This window comes from Aspergillus tubingensis (genome assembly GCF_013340325.1).
Source record: "Aspergillus tubingensis WU-2223L DNA, scaffold_12, whole genome shotgun sequence".
Classification (NCBI taxonomy): domain Eukaryota; kingdom Fungi; phylum Ascomycota; class Eurotiomycetes; order Eurotiales; family Aspergillaceae; genus Aspergillus; species Aspergillus tubingensis.
This window is the reverse complement of record NW_023336286.1, coordinates 25124-48825: the sequence shown is the minus strand read 5'-3', so window position 1 is coordinate 48825 and position 23702 is coordinate 25124. Positions and strand designations below refer to the sequence as shown.

The 23702-nt window shown below is 49.4% G+C and overlaps 9 protein-coding genes across 9 annotated transcripts; 4 read left to right on the top strand and 5 right to left on the bottom strand.

The window, feature by feature from the left end:
• Positions 1–202: 202 nt before the first annotated feature.
• On the bottom strand, positions 203–1801 carry AtWU_10069 (carboxylesterase/lipase family protein; the record flags this gene model as incomplete). The annotated part of the gene is made up of 1 exon (XM_035505174.1): positions 203–1801. One exon carries the CDS (start codon positions 1799–1801, stop codon positions 203–205), a length of 1599 nt encoding a protein of 532 aa, XP_035361067.1.
• Positions 1802–2520: 719 nt separating this feature from the next.
• Positions 2521–7188, bottom strand: AtWU_10068 (NACHT and WD domain protein; the record flags this gene model as incomplete). Its single annotated transcript, XM_035505173.1, has 2 exons — positions 2521–6320; positions 6384–7188. 2 exons carry the CDS (start codon positions 7186–7188, stop codon positions 2521–2523), a joined length of 4605 nt encoding a protein of 1534 aa, XP_035361066.1.
• A 747-nt stretch (positions 7189–7935) lies between these two features.
• On the top strand, positions 7936–8469 carry AtWU_10067 (putative DRAP deaminase; the record flags this gene model as incomplete). Its single annotated transcript, XM_035505172.1, has 1 exon — positions 7936–8469. One exon carries the CDS (start codon positions 7936–7938, stop codon positions 8467–8469), a length of 534 nt encoding a protein of 177 aa, XP_035361065.1.
• Positions 8470–9046: 577 nt separating this feature from the next.
• AtWU_10066 (MFS transporter) lies at positions 9047–10767 on the bottom strand (the record flags this gene model as incomplete). The annotated part of the gene is made up of 3 exons (XM_035505171.1): positions 9047–9640; positions 9692–10614; positions 10695–10767. The coding sequence occupies 3 exons, from the start codon at positions 10765–10767 to the stop codon at positions 9047–9049; spliced, it is 1590 nt and encodes a 529-aa protein (XP_035361064.1).
• Positions 10768–12897: 2130 nt separating this feature from the next.
• AtWU_10065 (putative MFS transporter) lies at positions 12898–14519 on the top strand (the record flags this gene model as incomplete). Its single annotated transcript, XM_035505170.1, has 3 exons — positions 12898–13102; positions 13152–13214; positions 13261–14519. 3 exons carry the CDS (start codon positions 12898–12900, stop codon positions 14517–14519), a joined length of 1527 nt encoding a protein of 508 aa, XP_035361063.1.
• A 597-nt stretch (positions 14520–15116) lies between these two features.
• On the bottom strand, positions 15117–15927 carry AtWU_10064 (V-type proton ATPase proteolipid subunit; the record flags this gene model as incomplete). The annotated part of the gene is made up of 6 exons (XM_035505169.1): positions 15117–15190; positions 15260–15363; positions 15430–15586; positions 15644–15773; positions 15830–15842; positions 15911–15927. The coding sequence occupies 6 exons, from the start codon at positions 15925–15927 to the stop codon at positions 15117–15119; spliced, it is 495 nt and encodes a 164-aa protein (XP_035361062.1).
• A 2078-nt stretch (positions 15928–18005) lies between these two features.
• AtWU_10063 (aldo/keto reductase) lies at positions 18006–19169 on the top strand (the record flags this gene model as incomplete). The annotated part of the gene is made up of 1 exon (XM_035505168.1): positions 18006–19169. The coding sequence occupies one exon, from the start codon at positions 18006–18008 to the stop codon at positions 19167–19169; it is 1164 nt and encodes a 387-aa protein (XP_035361061.1).
• Positions 19170–19822: 653 nt separating this feature from the next.
• On the bottom strand, positions 19823–20803 carry AtWU_10062 (alpha/beta hydrolase; the record flags this gene model as incomplete). Its single annotated transcript, XM_035505167.1, has 1 exon — positions 19823–20803. The coding sequence occupies one exon, from the start codon at positions 20801–20803 to the stop codon at positions 19823–19825; it is 981 nt and encodes a 326-aa protein (XP_035361060.1).
• Positions 20804–21882: 1079 nt separating this feature from the next.
• AtWU_10061 (bZIP transcription factor) lies at positions 21883–22882 on the top strand (the record flags this gene model as incomplete). The annotated part of the gene is made up of 2 exons (XM_035505166.1): positions 21883–22033; positions 22092–22882. 2 exons carry the CDS (start codon positions 21883–21885, stop codon positions 22880–22882), a joined length of 942 nt encoding a protein of 313 aa, XP_035361059.1.
• Between the last annotated feature and the right edge of the window lie 820 nt (positions 22883–23702).

The following is a 23702-nucleotide window of genomic DNA, read 5'->3' as shown; positions in this document are numbered from 1 at the left end:
GGTTCCCTGGATAGTCCGAGCAGCTGGGGTAAAGCAGATATACTCATGGTATCGGCTAAATGGGTAATCTACAATGATCGACCGGCTCCACGAATGCGGGGAAGCATATCAGGCAATATGCACTTGTTGCTATCATACAGATGATGTACATGAAGCGAGGCTAATTACAGACGGCTATATACAAGCAGATCTTGATGCGCCCTCAGTATGTCTTCAGTGTCTCAAACCACTCCTCAAATAGCTTAACCTTGGCATCAGATGCGGTCGGAATTTCTCCCCATCCGTCGCCCACATGCTGCACCGTCGGGTTCTCTCCCGTGGCTGGCCACTGAGCCAGGGCTCCTCCATTGGGGTTGCCTGTTTTAATAAAGTTGGCCCAGTACTCATTCATCTTTCGTGCAATCGAGTAGTCTGCCGCCGTCCACGGTAGATCCGTGCCGTACAGGTTGTTCAGGACGTAGTTGATCTCAGATTCGTGGTACGCTCCCTGATCCTGGCCTGGCGGAGCGTGGTCCCAGAAGTAGGTATATACAGGACTAGTCCTCGCGGTCGACCAGAGCTGCGCCCACAGCCAAGTGCCCACCTTGGACCGGTCGGTCCACTGGGAGTTGTAGGCTCCCGGGGCTGTTCGTGTTGTGTTTCCGGGGTACTGCTCCAAGAAGCGGGAGAGCCATGGCTCGCTGAACGTCTCATTCATGTCTGCCAGGTATTCAGATACCGTGAGGTTCAGGCCATAGCTAGCCCCGCTCTCATCCTTAGTATTACCTGTAATGACGGGCACATCCTGCGCCAGACCTTTGATAAGCGTGTTGTAGTAGGTGTCCGGCATGGCATAGTAGTCCAAAGTAGCGCCGAAGCTCCATTCGCTGCTGCTGCCGAACGTTCCGCCCGACACGACGAGATCGTCCATCGGCAATTCGCGCATCTCGGCAATGGAGCTGCAGTTCACGCTGGCCATGAAGCGTTCACCCTGGGCCAGCTGATCCTCCAATGTGCTGTAGCCTTCTGCCAGACTGGTGCACAGGGGGTCGTGCGGATCCCGAACTCCGCTTTCAATGATGGCGCCGACAATCAGGCCCTTGGTCAGTGGGCTGTTGAGGATGTGCTGGGTGGCGGCTGACCCAGCGGACTGGCCCATGACCGTGATGTGCTTAGGATCACCGCCAAACGCGGCGATGTTATCATGGATCCACTTGAGCGCTGCAAATTGGTCGAGCATGCCCCAGTTGCCGGAGCTATTGGATCCCGTTACCTTGTAGAATTCTTCTGACAACTCCGGGTGTGCAAGCCAGCCGAATGAGCCAGTACGGTAGTTATAATTCACGTAAACAATACCCTGGTCTGCCATGCCACCGCCGTCAAACAGGGCATCAGCAGCCGTCGATAGGGCGGGGTAGCTCCACATCACAACCGGGAGCTTTGCATCCGTGGAGTTGGCGGGACTCCAGATGTTGAGATTCAAGCAATCCTCGTCGATAGTAAACTCAGAGCTGCCCTCGGTGGCTGACGGGCAAACATTTCCAAAAGACTTCGCATCAAGGGTGCCATTCCATGCGCTTGCTGGCTGAGGTGCCTTCCAGCGGTTCTCACCCCCTGTGGTGGCGGCAAAGGGGATGTTCTTCCAGACGGTGATGTCCTTCCAATGGGTCAGGTTGCCGGCGGGCTCGCTGGTGAAGGCCGGGTAGCCTTGAACGCCGCCATACTGCGTTTTGATGATGGTGTCATAGAGCGCTGCATTGGCCCCGATCAGGAAAGGGATGAGTGTGGCGAGAGCGAGCCTCGCACGATGAGACTGATTCATTGTGTCTTGAATGCTAATAGGGTCAATGAACTGATATAGGATGATGGTAAAACGATAATTCAGGTTGCTTGGGGATAGAGGCAGCGTTTAAGAAAATGCTGCAATGCCTTCGGAGGTCGGCGAGCAGACCTCTTAACAGTGCTCCGACGGGAATCATGCATCTTCACGGATATTTGCGCCGAGGGATACGCGGCCTGATCTCCCATCAGTGTGAGGATCATTGCCATACCCGGCTCTCTGACGATCCCCTCGGACAGGATGACGCAAAATAGATTGATTTGGAACCGTGGTACAACGCCTGCCCTGCGGAAATAAGGTAGGGATACTCAATCCGCGGTCCGTTATTGGTCCCGCTTAAGCAAAGCTCCGCAGGTCGGAGGTCGGAGGTCGGAGGCAAAGATAGAATGGTGTCCGCGATAGGTATGAATTTGCGTTTCAACTAGGTTACTCCCAGATACCGCACCTGCGATGGCATGTTCGGCGCGTACTTCTCTTAATATCCGTCGGAGCGACGCGTAATCTAAGCACTTCATTTGAACTGGGCACGTTGTTGGACGACGATTGGTTTCAACCAGTCTTGGTGCTCCATAGATTGATTTCATGGAGGAAGTGTCGTTATATTGATATCTGAGATGACACTACAAAATATTCCGCTCCCATGACTCTGAAAACCATTTTGGGAATTCAAGAGGCAACACTCGTTGCTTCCAAGTGCCATGTCAACCTTCAATTACAGCTCCCGGAGACTCCACCAGCAGCGTGTATTCCAATCCTCCTTTGATAACAGCGAGGTCTGACTTGCGTGTAATCAAGACATCTCGACTAACAACGGTCGAGATTATGTGCCTTGATCCCGAAAACCAATCATATGGCACAAAGAAATGGCGAACGTATAGCTCTTTGCTATCCTCCGGTATGTCCAGATCAGCAGTACAGACCCAGGAGTGGGTATCCAGGAAGACAATCTTGCTGGCCGCGGTAACACCGATGCAATGTGTGATATACCGGCTCATGGTGGCTGATCGGTTGATAAGACATTGATTCGATGTCCTGTCGACATGAAGTAGCTTGTTCCCCAGTAGCGTATCTTTCTGTCCTGCGCATATCGCGCTGGGACTATCTGGCCTATCTCCTTCGTTGTAAACAGTAAATGCCTTCGCATCGAGCAGGTAGAGCCTGCATGTCTTAGCTGGGCCATCTAACTCCGATAACTCGAGAAGTATGCGTTGTTTCCTAGCGGATGTGCAAGGAAAGGCATTCTTGATCTGTAGACCACCTAAATCAATATTGACCTCGATTGTTGCTACTTCCGTCCAGTCACTCCAAGTATAGATACGGGCGGTCGCGCCTTCAAAGCATATCACATGTTCTTCCGAATCATGATGTTGCAGCCACTTGCGGATGCCGGGTTTCGACGAATAACTTCGCATGTCTAATTCGTGACCGCTGATACTCCACAAATGATCTGCTTCTCGAGTGGACAATATGAACCTTCCTGCGACATCACTAGCCAGTGCTTGGGTAATCGCATGTCCGCAGTCGAGGCGTGATTGGAAGAGCATTTCTTCTGGCAGCCAACCTTCTGTCGGTGATTTCTTGAGTCTCCACCCAATTATTCTGTTCGACACGTCGATGCTGAGCAGGAGTTTAGCATTGGGTAGCCAGCTGAGCGCGTGAACACTGATCTTATGCCGATAGAGTGTGCGTATCTCGTTGCCTGATCGTATATTGTAGAGACATACTGATCCATCGCTCTTGCTGCAGAATACGGCATCTTCCTGGACCTCCACAATAAGTGCAGTGATTTTGACTCTTGTCTCTGTGGCCACTGTCTCGAACACAGTATTTGACGTAGCCTGGCTGCTTTCGTCTCCGCCTGAGTCACCAAGAAGAATAGCAGGTTCCCAGATGTTACATTCCGTACGCCTGATGTCGGCCAATCGCAGGCTATCCGGGCTAAATGCCAATTGTTTGATGTAAACTTTCGTGGACTCAACGCGGTAAAGAAGCGTCAATGTCTCGAAGTCATATATTTGGATTATTCCAGATCCGACACCTCCCGCTAGCAGACGCCCATCAGGACTAGCTGCTAGGGTTTGACAATTGGCCTGGAAGCTCACCAGAACCTCATCCTGGAATGGATCAACGAGGGCAAGCTCTCCATCGAGATAGGCTACCACAAGGAGTTCGATCGAAGGGTTGGGATTGAAAACCAATGCAGTGACCATGTGTCTGCTTGTTTCACCATTGGCGAGTTTCTTCCCGCAGCTCCCATAATAGGCGTCCTCCTGGAGGTCCCAGAGGATGATGGGCTGTCGGCTGTAGGTAACTGCCATCATTTGGTGACCGACTGGTATTGATACGGCAGAAGGAACTCGATGTGTCTGAACATTCATATTGTCAGAATCGTTCCATGCCCGATGGGGATATTGCATTCCGCCGCCGTCGAGTCCCCACGACGCCAAGTAATTTTTGGCCGACGCAACTATAAGTCGATCATCATACATTATCATCCCTAGTGGCCGGGATGGGGCAGGATAAGTGGAAACCAACCGGCCACTAAGAATCTCCCATGTGTTGATTGTCTTCATTCCGCATGCAGCAACCAGCCCACGTCTGCTAGACAATTGCAAATGCATCACTCTTTCTCCATGCTCCAGTGTTGTAAACTCTTGACACGACGTAGCATCGTACAGCGCGACCTTTCCGGAACTCAAACCAACTGCAAAAACCATCTCGCCGTAGCAGATGGCCGTTGTTTGACTCTGACTGAACTCAATAGATGCCAGTCGATCATCCCACTGGTTCTGGGAAAGGCCCATCACGGAAAGCCTTTTCACAGTCTTGCCAGCATTATAAATTATGGATTTCTGAGGGCAGAAAGGTATAATGAGAGAGTAAATGGCCGCGGGCGAAATCAGTAGAGCGTCAGAAAATTTGGCAGCAACGCGTACCAGATCCGTTGTCCAGCCTCTGATAACAGGCATATCACCACCAACAGGCGGGAGATGTGCCATGCAGGTTTTGAGGTATTTTCTGAGATGTTTGGCGGCGCGGATGATAATATTAAGATCCTTGGTCTGCGCAACCACCTCTATCCATGACAGGACATTCGCCCTTAGAAACTTTACAAGTAGGTGGAAGACATCAGTTGCAAGTGGACTTGACTTTGACAGGTGGAACGAGAACTCTGAACAGGCATAGGCACAGAAATTCGACCTCCTTCTTAAAGAGAAGGCGGCAGCACCTCGTCTACCCGTCCGAGGGGGCTTCATCTCGTCGCCTGTGAGGTACATAAGGCAAGTTCGAGCAATGCGAGTATGTGCTTCTTCCTTCCTGATAGCATACTCAGACTTGAGGTTGGCGTTGAGAAGAAACTCCCTCGCCGTCTCATGAGCCATCTGAACCTTGCCAAGTTTGTCAATTGTCACAAACTGGCCACAGAGTGATAATACACTTTCCTCTAACCTCGGGAAATGATCGTTGACGTCCAGCCTCAAGGCGACTTCAAGCTCAGTGATTTTGAGTGGCCTCGTTGCGCATGTAGTCCAGATAAGAACAGCCTTGCTTAATGTCTTTCCCTGTGAAGCTTGCGACATTGACTCGAGCGATCTCATATAGAGCTGTGCCATATCCCGAGGCATATCCTGAAGAGCCTGGCTTATCTCCTGCTCACTGTGCGAATTTGTCAGTTCTTTAAGTACCAAGACAGTCCACAGAAATGACCCTTGGGACTTATCCAAAATCTTGGACACTAAGTTATTGCGGTGTTCGTCTCCACCTACCGCCAAAGACCCTGTTCCGGCCTCGACGAGCAGCTTTATATCCTGGAGAGTGTCAGAAACGGAGACTTGCTCGGACATAACCCTAGGCGCTTCAAGCGATGAAAAGTATCGGCATATCTCCGGTGTCGCCCTACTAGTCACCAGAATCCGTAGCCGGGTCGATTCGTCGAGATTGGAAAGCATGACGTCGAAAAATAAAGAGAAGGAGGCACATTCATCAAGTCCATCAATTACCCAATAATGACCCTCAAGGACAGCCCGAAGAATGCCGGCTTGAAATAGCCTTCTCCATAGAACCCGCTCGTCCTCACTATCAACTCTGACTCCCTGGCTTTGCATCTCAAGAAGTATTTTCCTAACCTCGGCATTTGTGCAAGCCATCTGGAGAGCCAAGGAACGCAGACATCCACTAAGTCCACTTTTCGACTTATCACCATATTTAAAGAAATAGAAACTACAACCAGCCCTGGTCTTGTGAAGCTGACTGACAACGTATCCAGCAAGCACCGACTTTCCAGTGGCTGGTTGTCCATTGACCCAGAAGACGCTTGGACTGCTGTTTTCAAAGCTTTTCCAGGTAAGGAAACTCGACTTGGATCCAAACCACTCACAAGTACCTTTCATACGAGCGTCTTCGAGAAGGATAAGGTCATCCTCAATGTCTGCATGAACGCCTAGATACGTCTCCAGCTGCTGTAACTGGATTCTCACTTGCTGTGTTTTCGACGTGGCCACTTGTCTTGAGTAAGAAACTTGTCCATATCAGTGTCACCTGTGGCGTCGATATGGGGACTTACCCGAATGCGATATTCGGCTCACGGTCAATGCTAAGGGATTCCGAATGGTGACATAGTTTGGATCTGTGACCGCATCGAACTTGCAGATTGAGCGATGATCGGCTCCCAAAGGGATCTGTTGCTCCTGGCGATATCCGAGAGTGGCTGAATCTGGGTCCACGATGAGTATGCTGAACAGTCCAACGGTAAGTTTGTATGTCTCATAGAACGACCATAGTTCCATCTTGCCGGAATAATTCCGGAATTGATCGTTGATAGATTGTATCGTACTAGATCCGCGCTTGAGGTCAGAGACGTATGCCCGAGAGGAATACGTAATCTTTAGGATATTCTCAAGTAGCTTAGCCGAGTCAGACCCTCTATGGGGCGTGGCAAAGAAATAAATTGCTTGAAAGCGCTTCACGAGCTTCTCAAACAAGGTGTCTTGGCTCGCTAGTAGATAAGCCTTTTTGATAACCAAGCCGCCCATACTATGTCCCAAGAGCACTATTGGTGTGTCCGTATGACTCAGATGTGGAGAGGTGCTCAACTCCCCTAATAGGGATTTTGCGAAATGGTGTATGTCTAGACAATTACCCTTGCCCTTCAAATAATCTGAGTTGTACCCGAAACTGTGTACTCTCACATTGCTGAATGCGGGATCCTTTGGAAGCCACTCCTGTGGCCAGTAGTGGTAGCTGGCGGTTGATTTGCTCCATGTTTTCCGAGAACCACCACCGAGGCCGTGTACGAAGACAAACTCAACGTGAGGCTCCAGTGGCGAGTACAGGAGATTTAGGCCAAGAGGGCCTTTTGGATCGTCCATGTTGACTATACTTTGACCATGTCACAAGTACGCTCCTTTTGGACAAAGACACGTTCACGTACTACAAATGTCTGTTGTTAGCCATGTCTACAAGTTAAGACACAGTGACAGAGAGAACATACAGCCACTATAAATATATTAGCCCAACAGCACGGCAGTGGCCCACCGGGCCTACTCTGGGACAAATGAAGCAGGACCACGGTGAGACAACGGAAGGGCAAAGAAGCGAAACTGCATCCACCTTTACCGGTGTGACCTTCCATGAGCAGAATTATCTGATTATTATAGGAAGGTAGAGCACCCAACAGCTTTGAGATTTCTGCCAACCTACCGTACTGCCCGGAAGGAAAGAACGGCCTGGGGCGGTAACGTTAACACCCCAGCGAGGATGCCATTACCAAATAAGCAGTTGGCGCTTCGATGGCCATTGTACCAAAGTACGTGGCTGGAACAGTTAACATGGGTAACAGTTTCCCACTACACCTACATACAGTGGGGCGCGATAGGGACGTTGAGTGGGTGACTTAGCGCCCCTAAGCACCCTAAGCTGTCAAAGGGGGATGATGGCGGCCCGCATCAGCCATTCCCCCTCACCCCAGGGGCCATTGGAAGAGAAGATCGATCCATGTGGTCTTTCTGGTCCTGCATTCTTTCTTTTCCTTCGTGATACATACACCACCCGAGACCACTTTGATTCGATCGAGGTGCAGCGCATTTGTTAAATCCCTCTACTGGTGCTTTCGTACAATGGCCGCCAAGCCAAGCCACCCCAGTATTCCAGCTGGCGACCACAAAGCCTACATGGAATATGCTCTCGATCAAGCTCGTCTCTCACCTCCAGCCCCGACGAAGTTTTGTGTCGGAGCAGTTCTGGTCGATGCCGATAAAAACGAGATCCTTTCAACCGGATATTCTATGGAATTACCAGGAGACCGTCCGGGAGATCCAGGCAACACCCACGCGGAACACTGCTGTTTCATCAAAGTGGCCAAACAGCATAATATCCCCGAGGATCAGATTGGGAAGGTGTTGCCCCAAAACACCGTTCTGTACACGACCATGGAGCCATGCAACCGAAGGCTGAGCGGCAATCGAACCTGTGTGGAACGGATACTCCAATTGGGCGATGCAATTAAGGTCGTTTACGTTGGAATCAAGGAGCCGGAGAAATTTATTGGGGAGAACGCGGGAAGGAAGCGACTGGAGGAGGCGGGCGTCGTGGTTCAGCTGGTGGAGGGCATGGAAGATCGTATTACCGAGGTCGCGACAGCCGGGCACTAATACTTTCAGGGTATTAAAGTTACACTACTCATACTCGGAAATTATAGGTTTCCAGAAACCTCATCTTAATGTGGAAAGACTTCGTGCTTCATATCTAGTATACTGATAATAGCGGGAGATAGAAGTAGATAACGGCCAGACACTAAGCACATTCAAAAAGTAAGTTGCCAGAAAATATTACACTTCAATACATTTGAAGACCTGGTCAAGTCCATGAACAATAAGTAATTTACTGATGTTGTAACCAAGTAAGCCACAGATTAATATTTAAACCTGGGATCTATTTACTCACCCAGAGATCTGCCCAAGCTAGAGTAGGTGAAATTATATATGTGATGTATAAGTAGTAATGTAAACTAGTAGTTTCCCAATAATAAAAAGCAGTCCTGACCCGCGACCGGAGGCGGAGGGCGGAGGGTTCCATGCTTCAACACAAGTACTGCCAGTCTAAAAGCCTCGTTGTTTAAGCCCACCAATCTACGACCAAGTCCCAACAATCATGCTTGGCCAATTTGGAGTCTTCGACTCCCTTCTAGTCAATACTCCACCCGTAGCTCTGGACTAGGTCTTCAAGCGTTCAACTTTCCGATGAATCATTCTTTTCTTCTTCGTCTTGATTCCTGGTCCGCTTCCGTCTCCGCTGATCTTTGAGTAGAAAAATAAGGGCAAGGACCGTGCCGAATGCCGTCAACCCGACCGAAAACCAGAGCGTACCCCTGTAACCATGCAGCAACTCTGCCTTGGTGTGTCCACCATTGTTGATCTGAAGTTCAATAGTACCAGCGAAACCCAGACCGAGCGAGATACTATAGACAACGATCGTCATGATCACACTAGATCCCATCCCCTGGTACTGTCTCGGCACTGCATTCGAGAAGATGATAGTGGCAGCAGGCAAAGATGAATCCATGGCGAAGGTGGCAATGATGGTGGCGAAGAAGAAGTAGGTCCAGTACGTCGAATGTACAGGTCGCAGGGCCATGAGAAGGGAGGTCAGGAAGTAACACAGCATTGCAAACAACATGATGAATGGGGCGGGAACCTTGGTGATTATTTTGCCTACTATCAATGCTGTTGATATGCCGGTGACGAGGATGGGAGAGAGCCATGCAGCTAGTTGGATGGGCGTTTGACCGCCGATGTTAAGGCATATCCGGATGACATAGAAGAGCTAGACATATCGTTAGTTTGACAGAATCTTGGGCCAAAGAGGTGTACTTACCCAGATGCCAAATGTGGACCAGCCGGCTGCTGTACAACCGAAGACGAAGGCGATGTCGGAGGTGAGGACGGCGACAGGTAGAATTGGATAGCGAGCTAGGCGAATTTCGATGTAAAGGAACGCCGCCAGGAAAAGGAAGCTGAGGATGAGACACACGTACACATAGGGTTCATCCCACGTAGTAACCAGGCTCTGATTCCAGGCGAAGTTGAACAGAACCAGGGCTGTCACCCCGGTGACACCTCCCGGGAGATCAAGGTGGTCCAAGGTTTCGCGTATCGTTCGTCGCTGTTTTTGCTCACCCTCAAGAGGCATGTCTGGAATTGCAAATATGGCGAGCACGAAGAGAAAGGCAACCCCCAAAGCCTGACTCCAGTATATCCATGGCCACCACGCCATGGCGAAGAGGGCCCCAAAGAGGAGACCGGCCATCGCACCGACTGGAGCTGATGCAGCAAACCATGCGAACCCCATGTTGCGAGGGCCCTGCGAGAAGCATTTGCCGAAGATAGCGAGTGCATTAGGCACTGTTAAGGCGGGACCGAGGCCCTGCAGGACACGAGCAAGGACGAAGACGGGCCAGCTGGAATAGACAGAGACTCCTGCCATCATGCTGGTCAAGGCAAGCCAGCCCATGCCGATGATGAAAACTGCCTTGTTGCCGAACTCGTCGCCCAAACGTCCCCCGATCAACACGAACGTGCCTAGAGTCAAGCCATAGCCAGATACTGTCCACGAGAGTTGACCAGGAGCAGTGACACCAAAGGAATCGCCAATTATTTCGAGAGTCGTGAGGCTGTTGCATAGGCCCAATTGATTGGTAAACATGGATGAACACACCGTCATGATGAAGATGATCCGCCGAAGCAAGTTGTATCTATCCGCAATGTAGACGTATTCATCTTGCGCAGTCTGTTCAGAAACTACACGTGAATCATTATGAGTTAGTCAATGGATTGATAAGGCCCCCAGCTATTGTGAGACATCTTCAGGAGCTACTTACCATCATCATGTCTCGATGACATTTCGATACCATGCGATTCAATTTCCTGCGCTCCTGGAGATGAGGTAGTCATTGCGACTCGATTTGAGTGTTATTCGACGGTAGCGATGGAGGAAGAGGTTGAGGAGATACGAAGGAGTACATTTTGGCAATGCGAAGAGAGTGACCTAAAAGAGGACGCTGCTAAGCTGATCTATCTCAACACACAATGCAGTCTCCTTTGATGCTGTCCAAAGGTCGATTTGTCAGTCCCAATCCGGAGTAATAACACGGTCTATAGTACCAGGGCTAAAGTCTCCGGGTAAGTCTCCGTTGCTCCGTTCCCCGACTGTCTTACATAAACCGCCACAAAAATGTCGCCTCTGGTATATTCCAAGTCACTGCAATGGTTCGAGGCCCCTTATCAGCCCACGCAATGGCAGGATAGCTTTTCGATAGTAGCGTTAATAATGTAACTACCTCGCAACTTGGATCTGGGTAATCGAAACGCCATTTTAGGGTCACTATGTCCCAACAAGAACAGTGTTGGCCGTGCGCCTTGCTAAAATCAATCAACGAAGCGCTGGCCATTGTCTGTCATTGTTGTCCGATGACTGTCTGTGATTTTCTATGGGATACTTACTACAAGACCTGCAGAAATATGAATCAGCACAACAACCGCTCATCCCATCATATTTATTATCCACAACGCCGATATTGAGATAGAGCGACTGATGATCGCTTGTCGGGACGAAGGCTTTGTGCTTTGCAATCGGTTCCAGGAAGACATCCTCGCTAGGTGTCGAGCGCTATGCTCGCATCTAGTCCAAACGAATATAATGCAAAATTCAGCAAGCAAGGGATGGGCAAACGGAGCAACGCTCACGATCGCAAGACCGGGTGGTATGTGTTAACGACAGACCAGTCCGTGTATTCACCTTGGACGACTGGTCGGAGAGAGCTTCATTGATCTCAATCTCATTATTGACGATCTGCAGATGAACGAGGCACAATTCTGCACTTCACCAAATTTGGAGCAGCTACTCCTGGAAATGTCAGAGTTAGAAGGGCAGCCACGCATCGCCAGTTTCTGCCCCCTTGCTTGGTCGCGACTGGAGATTGAAGCGACCGAGAAATGAATTTCTGATTATGGTCACGATTTGATCAAACCTCTGGACAAGGACCGATGTCAAGATTGGTTCAAATTGCCCAGCCAGACGTGGGCTTTCTTGAGCTACCGTGTTGGCCGTATTATCTAGTGCCTTAACCGCAGTATGACTGCCTTCCGGATACCGGTTGATGAAGAAGGTATGTTGATCTTTCATTACCGGAGGACAGCACCCGAGTGTACGGTCTCTCTTCGTGCCATATGCATGGCTTTCTCCGACCAAATGTGGTCATTGCAATGCACCAAGGGACATCCCCACGATGGCTACCTCTGAGGTTGCAAGTGTCTGGGAACCACTAGCTTTAGAGAAAGGAGTAGAGACTAGACTGTGGATGATGATCAGTCGCCGGGTGTCAACAGACAACGTGGAAATGTTCCGTGTTATTGACTTTGAGTGCTCCGTACCAGGCCAGCGCACTGACAGCATGGAGAGTCACCGTGCGTCACGGGAAGTCTGCACCTCGGCAAATGTTGAAGGGCTGCATCTCGTATCCAGGGGACGATAGAGTCGCTCCGCGTCATGGCAAAGCTTGAATGCGGGGAAGTTCACATGAGGGTCAATGTAACCCCAGTGAAGAAAAGCAAACTCAATTTGTCTCTCATCCTCAACCACCTTCATGACCCTACAAGTACAAGTTGATGATTTTGTTCATTAATCAGACTGCTTACATAGGTGTATCTTGCAGGGAGAGCGGTGACACGCAGCCAAGACCCTTAATCTGAGTTATCTCGAGCATTGACAGGGGTGCTGATAACTAACATCGCAGCCGATATCGCCCAACGCTATCTCTCCGGCTGATAAGGGCCACCGCGATGCAACCTTGCCGCATCCGTCGTCGTCGCATCGCCAGATCTGCGGAGAAGCCGTGGGGGGTTCCAGTTATCCTCCTCACGGCCGGCTGATAAGCCTGTTCCTGTCCGTTCTTGTTTATGCATAAAGCAGACCGTCTTTCTCCCTTCCCTCCTTGCATCGTCACCTCTTGAAAACACCCCTCCCTCCAACCTCCCCTTCCTATCCTCTCAGCTCTAAACATACATCCGCAGTCGGGAGGAACCATGATCGCCCAAGCCTCGGATCCGCCGCCGAAAGTCCAAAAGTCGGTTACACGCGACTCCATCACCGACGACGCTTCACACATCGACCGCTACGGCTCTGTCCCGGGGGTCGTCGAAGATGTCGTCCAGGTCATCGACCACAAGGCCGAACGGGCTCTCTGTCGCCGCTTCGATTTCCGTATACTTCCCGTGCTCGCATTAATGTGTACGTACATCCATCTAGATATTATTTTCTCACCTGCTCATAACTCTAGACCTCTTCAATGCTTTGGATAAAGGCAACCTCAGTAACGCCGAAACCGCCGGCATGAGCGATGGTACACCAGCCCTCGCTCCTTTATCTACCGTCGCTAACATTACCAGATCTTAACTTCAAACCCGGCCAATATAACCTACTCCTATCCATCTTCTACGTCCCATATGTTGTATTTGCGCCCCCATTTGCCATGCTCGGCAAGCGCTGGAGTCCCGCACGCGTATTGCCCGTACTCATGTTCTCTTTTGGCTCATTCACACTGCTCTCGTCTGCGACCAAGAACTTTGGTGGCATGTTCGCTCTGCGCTGGTTCCTCGGCATGTCTGAAGCGGCCTTCTTCCCGCTAGTCATTTACTACCTCACGACCTTCTACCGGCGTGGGGAGCTTGCCCGTCGCCTCGCCATTTTCTACGCAGCCAGCAACATCGCCAACGCCTTCTCCGGCCTACTCGCCTTCGGCGTCTTCCAAATCAAAGACTCCTCACTCCCAGACTGGCGTTACCTCTTCATTCTCGAAGGCGGTGTCACCGTGCTCTTCTCCTGCTTCGCTTTCTGGTATCTTCCTCGCTCTGCCTCGACAGCCTCCTTCCTCAGCGAAGACGAGAAGCTCCTCGCCCACCACCGCATCCAAGTCGACAGTTCCGCCATCGTCGACGAACCCTTCCACCTCCGCTCCGCTCTCGGCATTTTCAAACACCCCTCCACATACGCCTTCCTCGCCATCGAAATCTGTCTTGGTGTGCCCCTGCAGGGGGTCTCCCTTTTCATGCCCCAGATCATTCAACGCCTGGGCTTTTCCACCGTCAAAACAAACCTCTACACCGTGGCCCCTAATGTCACCGGAGCCGCCATGCTCATCGTCCTAGCCTTTGCATCAGACGCCGTTCGCCTCCGGGCCCCATTTATCGTTCTAGGCTTCCTCCTCACTTTTACGGGCTTCATGATCTACGCTGCTATCGACGACGTCGATCGCCAGATCCACCTAGCGTACTTTGCCACCTTCATGATGACCTGGGGTACCTCTGCGCCGTCGGTGCTGCTCTCCACATGGTATAACAACAATATTGCAGATGAGAACAAGCGTGTGCTGTTAACGAGTATTGGTGTGCCGTTGGCGAACCTAATGGGCTTAGTGTCGAGTAATGTCTTCCGGGAGAAAGATAAGCCCAAATATCTGCCTGCCCTCGTCACAGTGGGCGCATTCGGTGGAACTGGTGCTATTCTGGCGGCGCTGTTGGGAGTATATATGCTTGTGGATAATCATCGTAGGGATCGTAAGGAGGGTGTCAGGATGCGGGCGCAGGATGTCCCGACTGAAAGGTTGCGCGACGGACCGGGCGCTGTCGGGTTCCGATGGTTCTTATGATATTTTTCTACGATGTTTACGAGGAATGAATACAGTAAATGAGTATTTCTATTAACTGTTGAGAAGGAGTCTTGTAGAATAGTAAGTAGTAGAGCTCGTGCTCGCTCATTCATGTGAACCAGATGCGACCATCTCCCAAAAGATGGCCTAGGGGTGCCGTGCGAGGTGCATTTCTCATGCCCGGGGACAACATGTACTTCCTGGGGAAGAGTGATAACCTTTTCATTATTGTCAATGACATATCGAGGATAGACTTGCAGGTTAGTCCTCTCAACCAAGCTAGCCAAGTATCTACCAAGTCGGCGGAGTCCATATTGGCTAATGGGCTCATGGCTAATAGAGTCGCTAGTATACAATTTCTATGATTTCTCTCAGGACAGAAACTCCTCGACTGTATAGCAATAAGGTACCTTGATGAAAGATCCTGGAGGCACGTATAACCTCATAATGGATAACATATGAGGTGTACATGTATACTCAGTTACTGAGAGTATAAGGGATTCAAGCTTTCCCATGGGTCGAGCAGGCGCGTATTGGGATACACGCACAACCTTGTTATCATAGATCCAGCGTGCCAGACTGAATCTTCTTGAAGAATCAGCTACTGCATTTGAAGTCGACAACGCCTGCCCTGGAGTTCATCAACAGCGCGACAATCAAGCCGTACAATCCTATGATACCATCCCGCTGCTATCAGCTTCCATCCGTTCCTCAGAGAAACATAGGTCAGAGGTACATACCCAAGACCTCAGCAAAGATTAAAATAAGAATCATGCCCACATAAAGCCTCGACTGTTGCGCGGTCCCTCTCACCCCCGCATCGCCGACAATCCCAATCGCAAACCTGCAATCAATCAGCCAATAACCACTATCTGATATGAAGAGACACTCTCAAATAGAAATTACTTACCCAGCAGCCAGTCCGCAAAGCCCAACCGCCAGTCCGGCGCCCAGCTGAAGCAGACTAGTGTACAGAGCCATCTCCTGCGCGAGGTTGTTGGCAATCAGTACTGAAACAACGAGACCGTAGATGCCTAGGATGCCGGCCATAACGATGGGAACGATGTCTTCGACTGATTAGCTCATGGAACACTACATGCAGGGTAGTATAGGTGGAATATTACTTTTGACGATCAAGTCTGGCCTCAGGACACCTGATGAGCAAACGCCCACCCCGGCCTTTGCGGTTCCGTAGGCTGCCCCGATGCTCGTGAATACAATGGCGCTTGTACAGCCGAGGACTCCGAAGAGAGGCTTTGAAGGTTAGAAGATGTCTTTGTTTGCTTTGATTATAGTCGGCAGGTACTCACCCCATAGCTGGGACTAGATATTGGTGCCGTTAGCTACTCCTTTAGGTAGATAAACACGCAAGACTACTTTGGGATCCTGACCAGAACTCCGATAGCATCGTTTCTTCACTTTCCCTCGTTCTCGGCGCTAGACTGGTGTAAATGTAGGATTTGGCTGATGCTACGAAACAAAACAGTCGGTGGAGACTAGGCAGGCAGCTTTATACCTTTCACCAAGTCTAAGCCAAGCTAAACATATGTCAGAAGACCCTTTGCCCGGACCTATTGGGCCTACACCGTTGACATTTAAAAGCCAGTTCCTCGGCCAATGGAGCTAGTTCTCTACTCCCAATAGGCGGCATTTGTCGGGAGCCTAGGGCTCCCGAAAGGACAGTATACCACCTACATAAGCACATTTGATAGGCATGGTGATCGCTTTTCATTTTAATCCTGGTATTATTCCGGAGGGCTGTATACTACTGGTTCGAGGGCGCAGGCAACCATAATCCTGATCGAGCGGATGTTCCCGATCGAGGTGGGGGATGTCTCACTTGGGTTGACCAGTGACCACTCAGAAAAGCTGGTACTTTCGTACTTTCGCCGAGTCATGGAACCAACGGTCTTCCGGGCCCAAGTTGGGGGAAAAGATCGTGGCTCTGCACTAGGGCAGCCTTATGGCTGAGATGGGTTGTCCACCTGGTCAATGCTGCCCTTCCTGGGATACGATATGGACCGGCTGTTTGAGGCAGACGGGCGCGTAAATACTAGAATGTTGGCACCATATAGCTCAGAAGCAGAATGTATGTAGACTATCTACCTAGAAAGTCACGAGGCTCTTTTAATGTTTCAGTATTCTCAACTTCCATCTATTTACCTCTACAGTTCTAGTAGACTGACTGCTCGGGTTTTCTCAGGGCGGAATGCCCCACTTTATCTGCCTGAAAGAGATAAATCTTCCAGTCGTTGTTCGATGAGGACTGACCCCGCCGTGCACAGGCCTATATCTAAATGCCTAGCGACTACTGAATGACACGTTGGCTATACTGCTGGAGTACCCTGGATGGGGCTGAGACTGCGCCGGTCTGTCAGGGTATATTTGTTGTTGCCTAGCCTAGTAATCGTGGCCTAGCCATTTCATATTTACTCGTGTATATTCCTGCTGTTCTGTCACTTCATCTTGCCATTTCTTGAAGGGAGCATTGCATCGTGTTGATAATGTGATATAAGGTGGATGGTATAGTTGTATTGCCTACCAGCCACATGCGATCATAAGCTTGCTTCATGGTTGGGTTTGTGAATCCCCTTAGAGAACGGCGTTCTTTTCAATTGCCTCTCTACTCGATATTTTGAATGGGCTGAGCAAAATTAACTACTCTCCTAACGAAGCTTATGCTGAACAGGATGAATGAGTAGGATACTTGTTTGGGGTCTTTATTTTTGTCGCTATGAAATACTTCGTATCTACCGTAGCAAGCTGGCCATATCCGATAATTGACTCTGGCGATGTCTTGAATGTCGTATAAGATACTAAAATTTTGTAGCCTATGGGCCTTTTAAGGCCGGCTTGCGATCCAGAATTCGGACAAATGAAGGAACATGTGATTAAGAATCAAAATGTCTGTCGTAAATCCGGTCCTATGCTCTATCTCCGCTCATGTCCTCTTGGCGGATAATATCCGGTGTCATCACGCGGGCTACTTTCCACTGACGGTCAATTGAGGTTTAGGGAAACGATTTGGCAAAAGTTCTTCTAGTGGATGAAAGAATTACAGAAATCGCCAAAGCTACAAGAAGGAACTATTGATTGGGAGATCTCGCCTATCACTTACCTGATCGATTTAGAAATGGGCCCATTTCTTCGGTGCGTCCCTGTGTTTAGCTCCCGCGATTTGCTTATTATACGTCATTGGATGTGGGGATTATGTTTCATTGGTCACGATCGCTCTATACCTAGATTTTAGATGTGTAAGGTCTTCAAGGGGTTTCTGAATTTCACCTCCTGCTAGTGGCTTATCATATGTCATTAGGTATAGACATCATGTTGCGTTTCTCACAATCACTCTGGCATTCTGACTTTGCCTGGATTAGCAGTGTAAGCAAGTCAACAGGAACCCAGTCCATTCAGGGGATAAATACCACTACTCCCCTGGGTTATTTCCAACCCATTCACTTCCATTCATCTCGAAAAGCTACCATCATGTCTTTACCTGTTCACCCTATGCCTCGCTCGCCCCTTGACCGCCATCGCCAGTTGGCTCCGTCTGCGGCGGTCAGGGTTTCTCCACTCTGTCTTGGCACCATGAACTTTGGAGACGCATGGAAGGACTGGCTTGGCGAATGTCCGAAAGAGACTGCATTTGGAGTTCTCGATTACTTCTTCAGTCAAGGCGGCAACTTCATCGATACCGCCAGCAACTACCAGAACGAAGAGTCTGAGAAATGGATCGGGGAGTGGATAGCCGAAAGACAAAACCGCGATGAACTCGTTCTCGCCACCAAGTTCTCCAGCAGCTACAAGAACCATGAAAATGGCAGACTTCAGTCAAACTATGGCGGCAATAGCGCCAAGTCTATTCGTGTCTCTTTGGAATCCTCATTGCAGAAACTACAAACGAGCTACATCGACCTCTTCTACCTTCACTGGTGGGATTACTCCGTTTCGATTCCCGAATTGATGCATAGCCTCAACGATCTGGTCGCCAGCGGCAAGGTTCTCTATCTCGGGATTTCTGATAGCCCTGCCTGGGTAGTTGCCAAGGCCAACCAATACGCTCGTGACCACGGCTTACGCCAGTTCACCGTGTACCAAGGTCTTTGGAACGCCTCAATCCGCGACTTCGAACGAGAGATCCTTCCAATGTGCCGCGATGAGAATATGGGATTGATTCCTTGGGGCGCCCTCGGACAAGGTCAGTTTCATACAGAAGCAGGATACAGAGAGCGGGAGCAGACGAACCCCGGGCGCAAGGGACGGCCGGCATTTGATGTTGAGAAACGTGTGGCTAGGACTCTAGAGACAATTGCGGATTCGAAGAAGACGGATCTCACCAGTGTTGCTTTGGCGTATGTCCGCCACAAAGCCCCTTATGTGTTCCCGGTCGTTGGTGGGCGGAAGGTCGAGCATCTGCGGAAGAACATTGCTGCACTAGAACTATCCCTCAGTGTCCAGGAGGTGAACCAGATTGAGGCATCTTATGAGTTTGATCATGGCTTCCCTCATACCTTCCTCAGCGGCTCCCTTCTTGATGGTAGCACTCCGCGGGCTCCCAAAGGTCCTGGAGACGTGTGGCTGACGAAGTTGATGGGAAACTTTGATTGGGTGGAGTCAGAGAGGCCGATTGAGTGTACTAAATCTGCTTAGTTCTGCTGCTAGTTGGCTTTCGAGACAAAGACAAGACTATTTACACTTATAGTACAATAGATTTAGGCATTGTATGCTGCAACTTGCACTGTATGCTATGAAAGATGTTATAAACTGTCTGCAATGATTGAGCAAAGGCAAAGTTAGACTGACTAGGAGGCTTCTCAAAGAATGCAAACCTATTATCAATGCTGGATGCTGGTAGAGATCATTTTGTCCCGAAGTACGGCTGTGGACGTCATATTGGAATCTAAATTACCCAAAGATACTTCTGTGACTTTATTAACTTTCACTCTCATATAAATTTGATAATCTATAGGGTTTGAAACTGATTGTGTGGTGGTACATTGGCTATAATTATATAGAAATCTCTTAGATCTTTGATACTACGTACAAATGCGTGGAATTGGATAAAAATATATTTTCTACGTTCCGTTTATCAGAATATAACTGTACGAAATTACACACTAGAGAGCCCTGATAAAATCCGATTCGTAGAGAAGTAATGCTCGGCCACTTGGCTTCAATAGTATCTATTTAAGGAATAATATATTCAATTGGGCCTTCGTTCCACGCGGTGCGGGAGCCCGCACATGACAAGTTTTGAAGCCCCGAGCAGCCCCAGGGCTAAGATCAAGTACCTGGTAGCAGAGCTAAACAGACGCGTTGAAAAAATCGACGAGCCTGGGTAACGTCACAGTTGTATTGTCATACAGATCGAAATGAGTGGCATTGGGTACCACAAATTCTTCCTTGGGCTCCAGAGCATTTGCGTACGCTCGCCGCGAGAAATACCCGGTATCTGCACGAGATCCGTACATAATCAGGACAGGCCGCGGGGAAAGAAGCCGCATGTTGTCAAATGAATCGTAGACAGCCATCAATTCCTGGCTTCGAGCAACGTATACATTGGGGGCACGAGGATGCATGCCACGGGAGGTGCGATAATAGTCATACGCCTCTCGGAACATCAAAGGTAGATCTGGAGTGACTTCTGCAGGACTCATGGGGGCACTGAACACCAGCTCAACACCACCGGTGGCTGTTTCCCGCGTTCGCTGCTCACTTGCCACAGTGAACAGATCATTGAGGGCGGTCAAGTTCACTTCACCACCACCAAAAGGCTCACGATGGTATTGACCCACATCAAAGGCACTCACAGTCGCCAACGCCTTGATACGCTTGTCGGCCTGAGCAGCGTAGGATACGTAGCCTCCTGAAGCACATATACCCAGACCAGCAATTCGTTCGGGGTCCACGAGTCCGGAGAGAGTGGTAAGATAGGAGACAGCATTCTTCACATCTTCGGTCCTCTGGTGCGGGTCCTCGAGATAGCGAGGCAGTCCATCGCTCTCTCCCTGGTATGCTGCGTCGAAAGCTAAAGTCACAAAGCCATGTTCTGCCAAGCCTTCGGCATAAAGACCAGCAGTTTGCTCTTTCACCCCAGTCCAGGGATGGCCGACAACAACAGCAGGCAGGGATGCATTGGTGGTGGGCAAGTCAACACTGTTGGGTAGAAACAAATTTCCAACTACATTGATACCGTTGCTGTCGAACTCAACTCGGTGGGGGGTGGCCGCCTCACTGCGATGGATGGTGGCGAGAAGTGGTATCAAAACGGTCAACAACATCATGATAGTTCAGTTGGCCAAGTCAAGCAATGAGAACAAGAACAAAGGGAAGAGTCTGGGATTCGCAGACTGGCTCAGGAGGTTAATGAATGACAAAATGAGTTGGTTGGATGAAGGCTGCTGAAGCCATGTGCAACTACACGAGTATATATACTACAATGTCGTATTACTCTCTCCACATTCAATGCATGATTTCGTCCATACCCCGGCAGGGAGTATCTCGAAACCTATCGGCTGAGAACCACCCATAAGCCGCCAAGCCTCGCTACGAGTATACTACTCAGACAAACGGTACAGTGGTAACATGGTCCCCTAATAACCGATATTGAGGCGTTTCCGTCTGTAGATACTGGGAAACTGTGACGTGTAATAAGCAACAATGCTGCTGCTAGTGCCAAGAAATATGCCGACAAAGGCAATTCAGCATTGACTCTTGGCGGTACATGATCCAAAGTCGAGCATGCGAAGGCCAAGTAAATTTTGGTCCTCAGGGATTGAAGACTGAGTGGGGAAAATTTAGACTTCTACTGTTTTGGTTATGCGACCTGCTTACCATATGTCATAGGTCTCCATATTTGTTCAGTCGTTCTCCACTCGGCTTACAGCTCGGCGTTGCCTTGAGTTAACTCCGTGTGGTCTAACACTAAAAACGGGACCACTTCTCTCGATCCTAACCACGATGAGATCTTCTGTTTTGACAAGAAAGTGCATATTTGCGGCATACTGATGATGGATATATTCTAGTCATATGCTTAACTTATTTCAAGAAATGAGACACCCCGATGAAATACTCTAAAACCCCAACACGTATAAGCCTTGTTATAGGCTCATCGTGGTCTAAAATTGAATGAGATTTTGCCAAGAACATTCTCGGCGTGGTCTAAAGTAGGCAGTAAAATGATTGGCAGAATGTTAGACCACGCTCACCCTTTTTCAGACCACGATGAGCTGTGACATTATTTGGTCGGTCGGTTAACTGCTTGGGATGAGTAATCATAGGATACCCTACCATGACCGGTTGATAAGGTTACGGAATTTCTCCTGGTCATGTGAAGCACTTTCGAAATCATTCCTGCATAAATATGGCCAACAGTACCAATTTATCCCATGGAGACCGGGTGGGCTGCACGCCGGGGCTGCCTGAAGTGCGTTCGGCTGAGGAAGATTGGACTGGTCTGACGGACCCAGCGCTTCGGCGAAAACTGCAGAATCGATTGAACCAGAGAATCTACCGTATGCCCATTGTTATCAGTTGGTGTGGCGGTATGCTGACCTTGGACTGGCCACTCAGGTCAACGAAGAAGAGCAAAGCCTGCTGCAAATACCTCTGAATTGGACATAAATCCAGCCACAACAGAGAGAGCAGGGAACTCGCTAGCGTCGGAAGATCAGTGTGAAAGGATAGAACAGGAACGCACCAATGCAGTTGCAAGCAGAGAAGAAAGTGAGGACGCTTTAGCTTCGCCTAAATCTAGTATCCAACCACCAACATCGATACATCAGATGAGTCGGGCGGAGATCCTACAGATCATGGCGCAGTACGAGGCGAAGGCGCGTAAAGATTACGCATTAGGCTCTCCAAGAGTCGATCAACTCCTGACTTTGATCCAATTTAATGTTTTTCGGGCCCTTGTGGATAACACATCCGCGCTAGGATTCACTATGGACTGGCTGGATGAAGAAGCCATGTCCCCATGGTGTGCAAGTGTATCTGACTGTCGAATCAGACTTTGCCCAATCAGTCTACGCCCTACTTCATTACAAAAGGAAATTCCCCACCATCCGTGGATAGACCTTTTCCCAATCCCCAAAATGAGGGATAATTTGCTACAGAGATATGGAAACTTCGATGAAGCTGCTCTTTGCAATGACCTTGTTGATTTCTATGACGTTACAAACGACGAGACATGTCTGATTGTGTGGACAACACCATGGCATCCGACGGGGTGGGAAGTCAGTGAGACCTTTTTGCGTAAATGGAACTGGGTTCTCAGAGGGTGTGACGATCTGGCCAAATCAACTAATTATTGGCGAAGATTACGCGGAGAAGAGCCCTTGAATTTCGATTATGGCCTGCAATAAGCTAATATGAACACCTTACATACCCTGACCATGAATGAGCCGGTGTCATTATTGAGAAAATCGGGTCAATTTCTGATTTACGGTTAGCCATCATTGGTAGTTTATAGTGGCGCTTTATAATTGTAGCCAATGTCTCTAGATATCCACAGTCGTTCCCGGGCTCTAGCTCCACTACTCTGCTTATCATCCGTTCTGAAATATGGGACCATGTACTGTTGTTTCCAACGTTCCGGCATTCAAGCTCACCTAGAACTTCGTAGACTGATAGTGACAGCCAGATAGCGCGATGTCAAAAGGCTCGGGTGTCTCATAAAAGTGCACCAATCTCAGGTCCCTTTGGACAGCCATTCCATTTATATTGACGAGCCATCCAGTAAACTACTATCATACTACTTCCCGCTCACCCTACCCAGAGGCAACCTGGTCGTTGCTTAATATCCTTAAACGTACCGATCTACAAAAAAAGGACCTTCTTCTCAGCATGAAAATAATAAGTCTAATAGTTCAAGAAACTTACAGTACGCATGGCCCTCAAGGCTTCCGTGCTTGCATGCTTTCGGACTGTGCGCTTATCTATGTGAGTCAATCTTCTGTTCCTTCATTTTCCCCATAGCCACCCTCCCTGCGGCCATTGATTGAACTTCTGTAGACAACAGTCTGGCGCTCACGGTCACTGAATACGTCTCTCCTGCACGTCAATAATTGTCTAAGAATTCTTAATGATGGTCCCTTAGGGTAATACACAAGAACCAAAGAAACATAACGAAAAATAATCCTTTCTAATGGGAACCAGCCATGATAGTACGAAAGAACGCCAAAA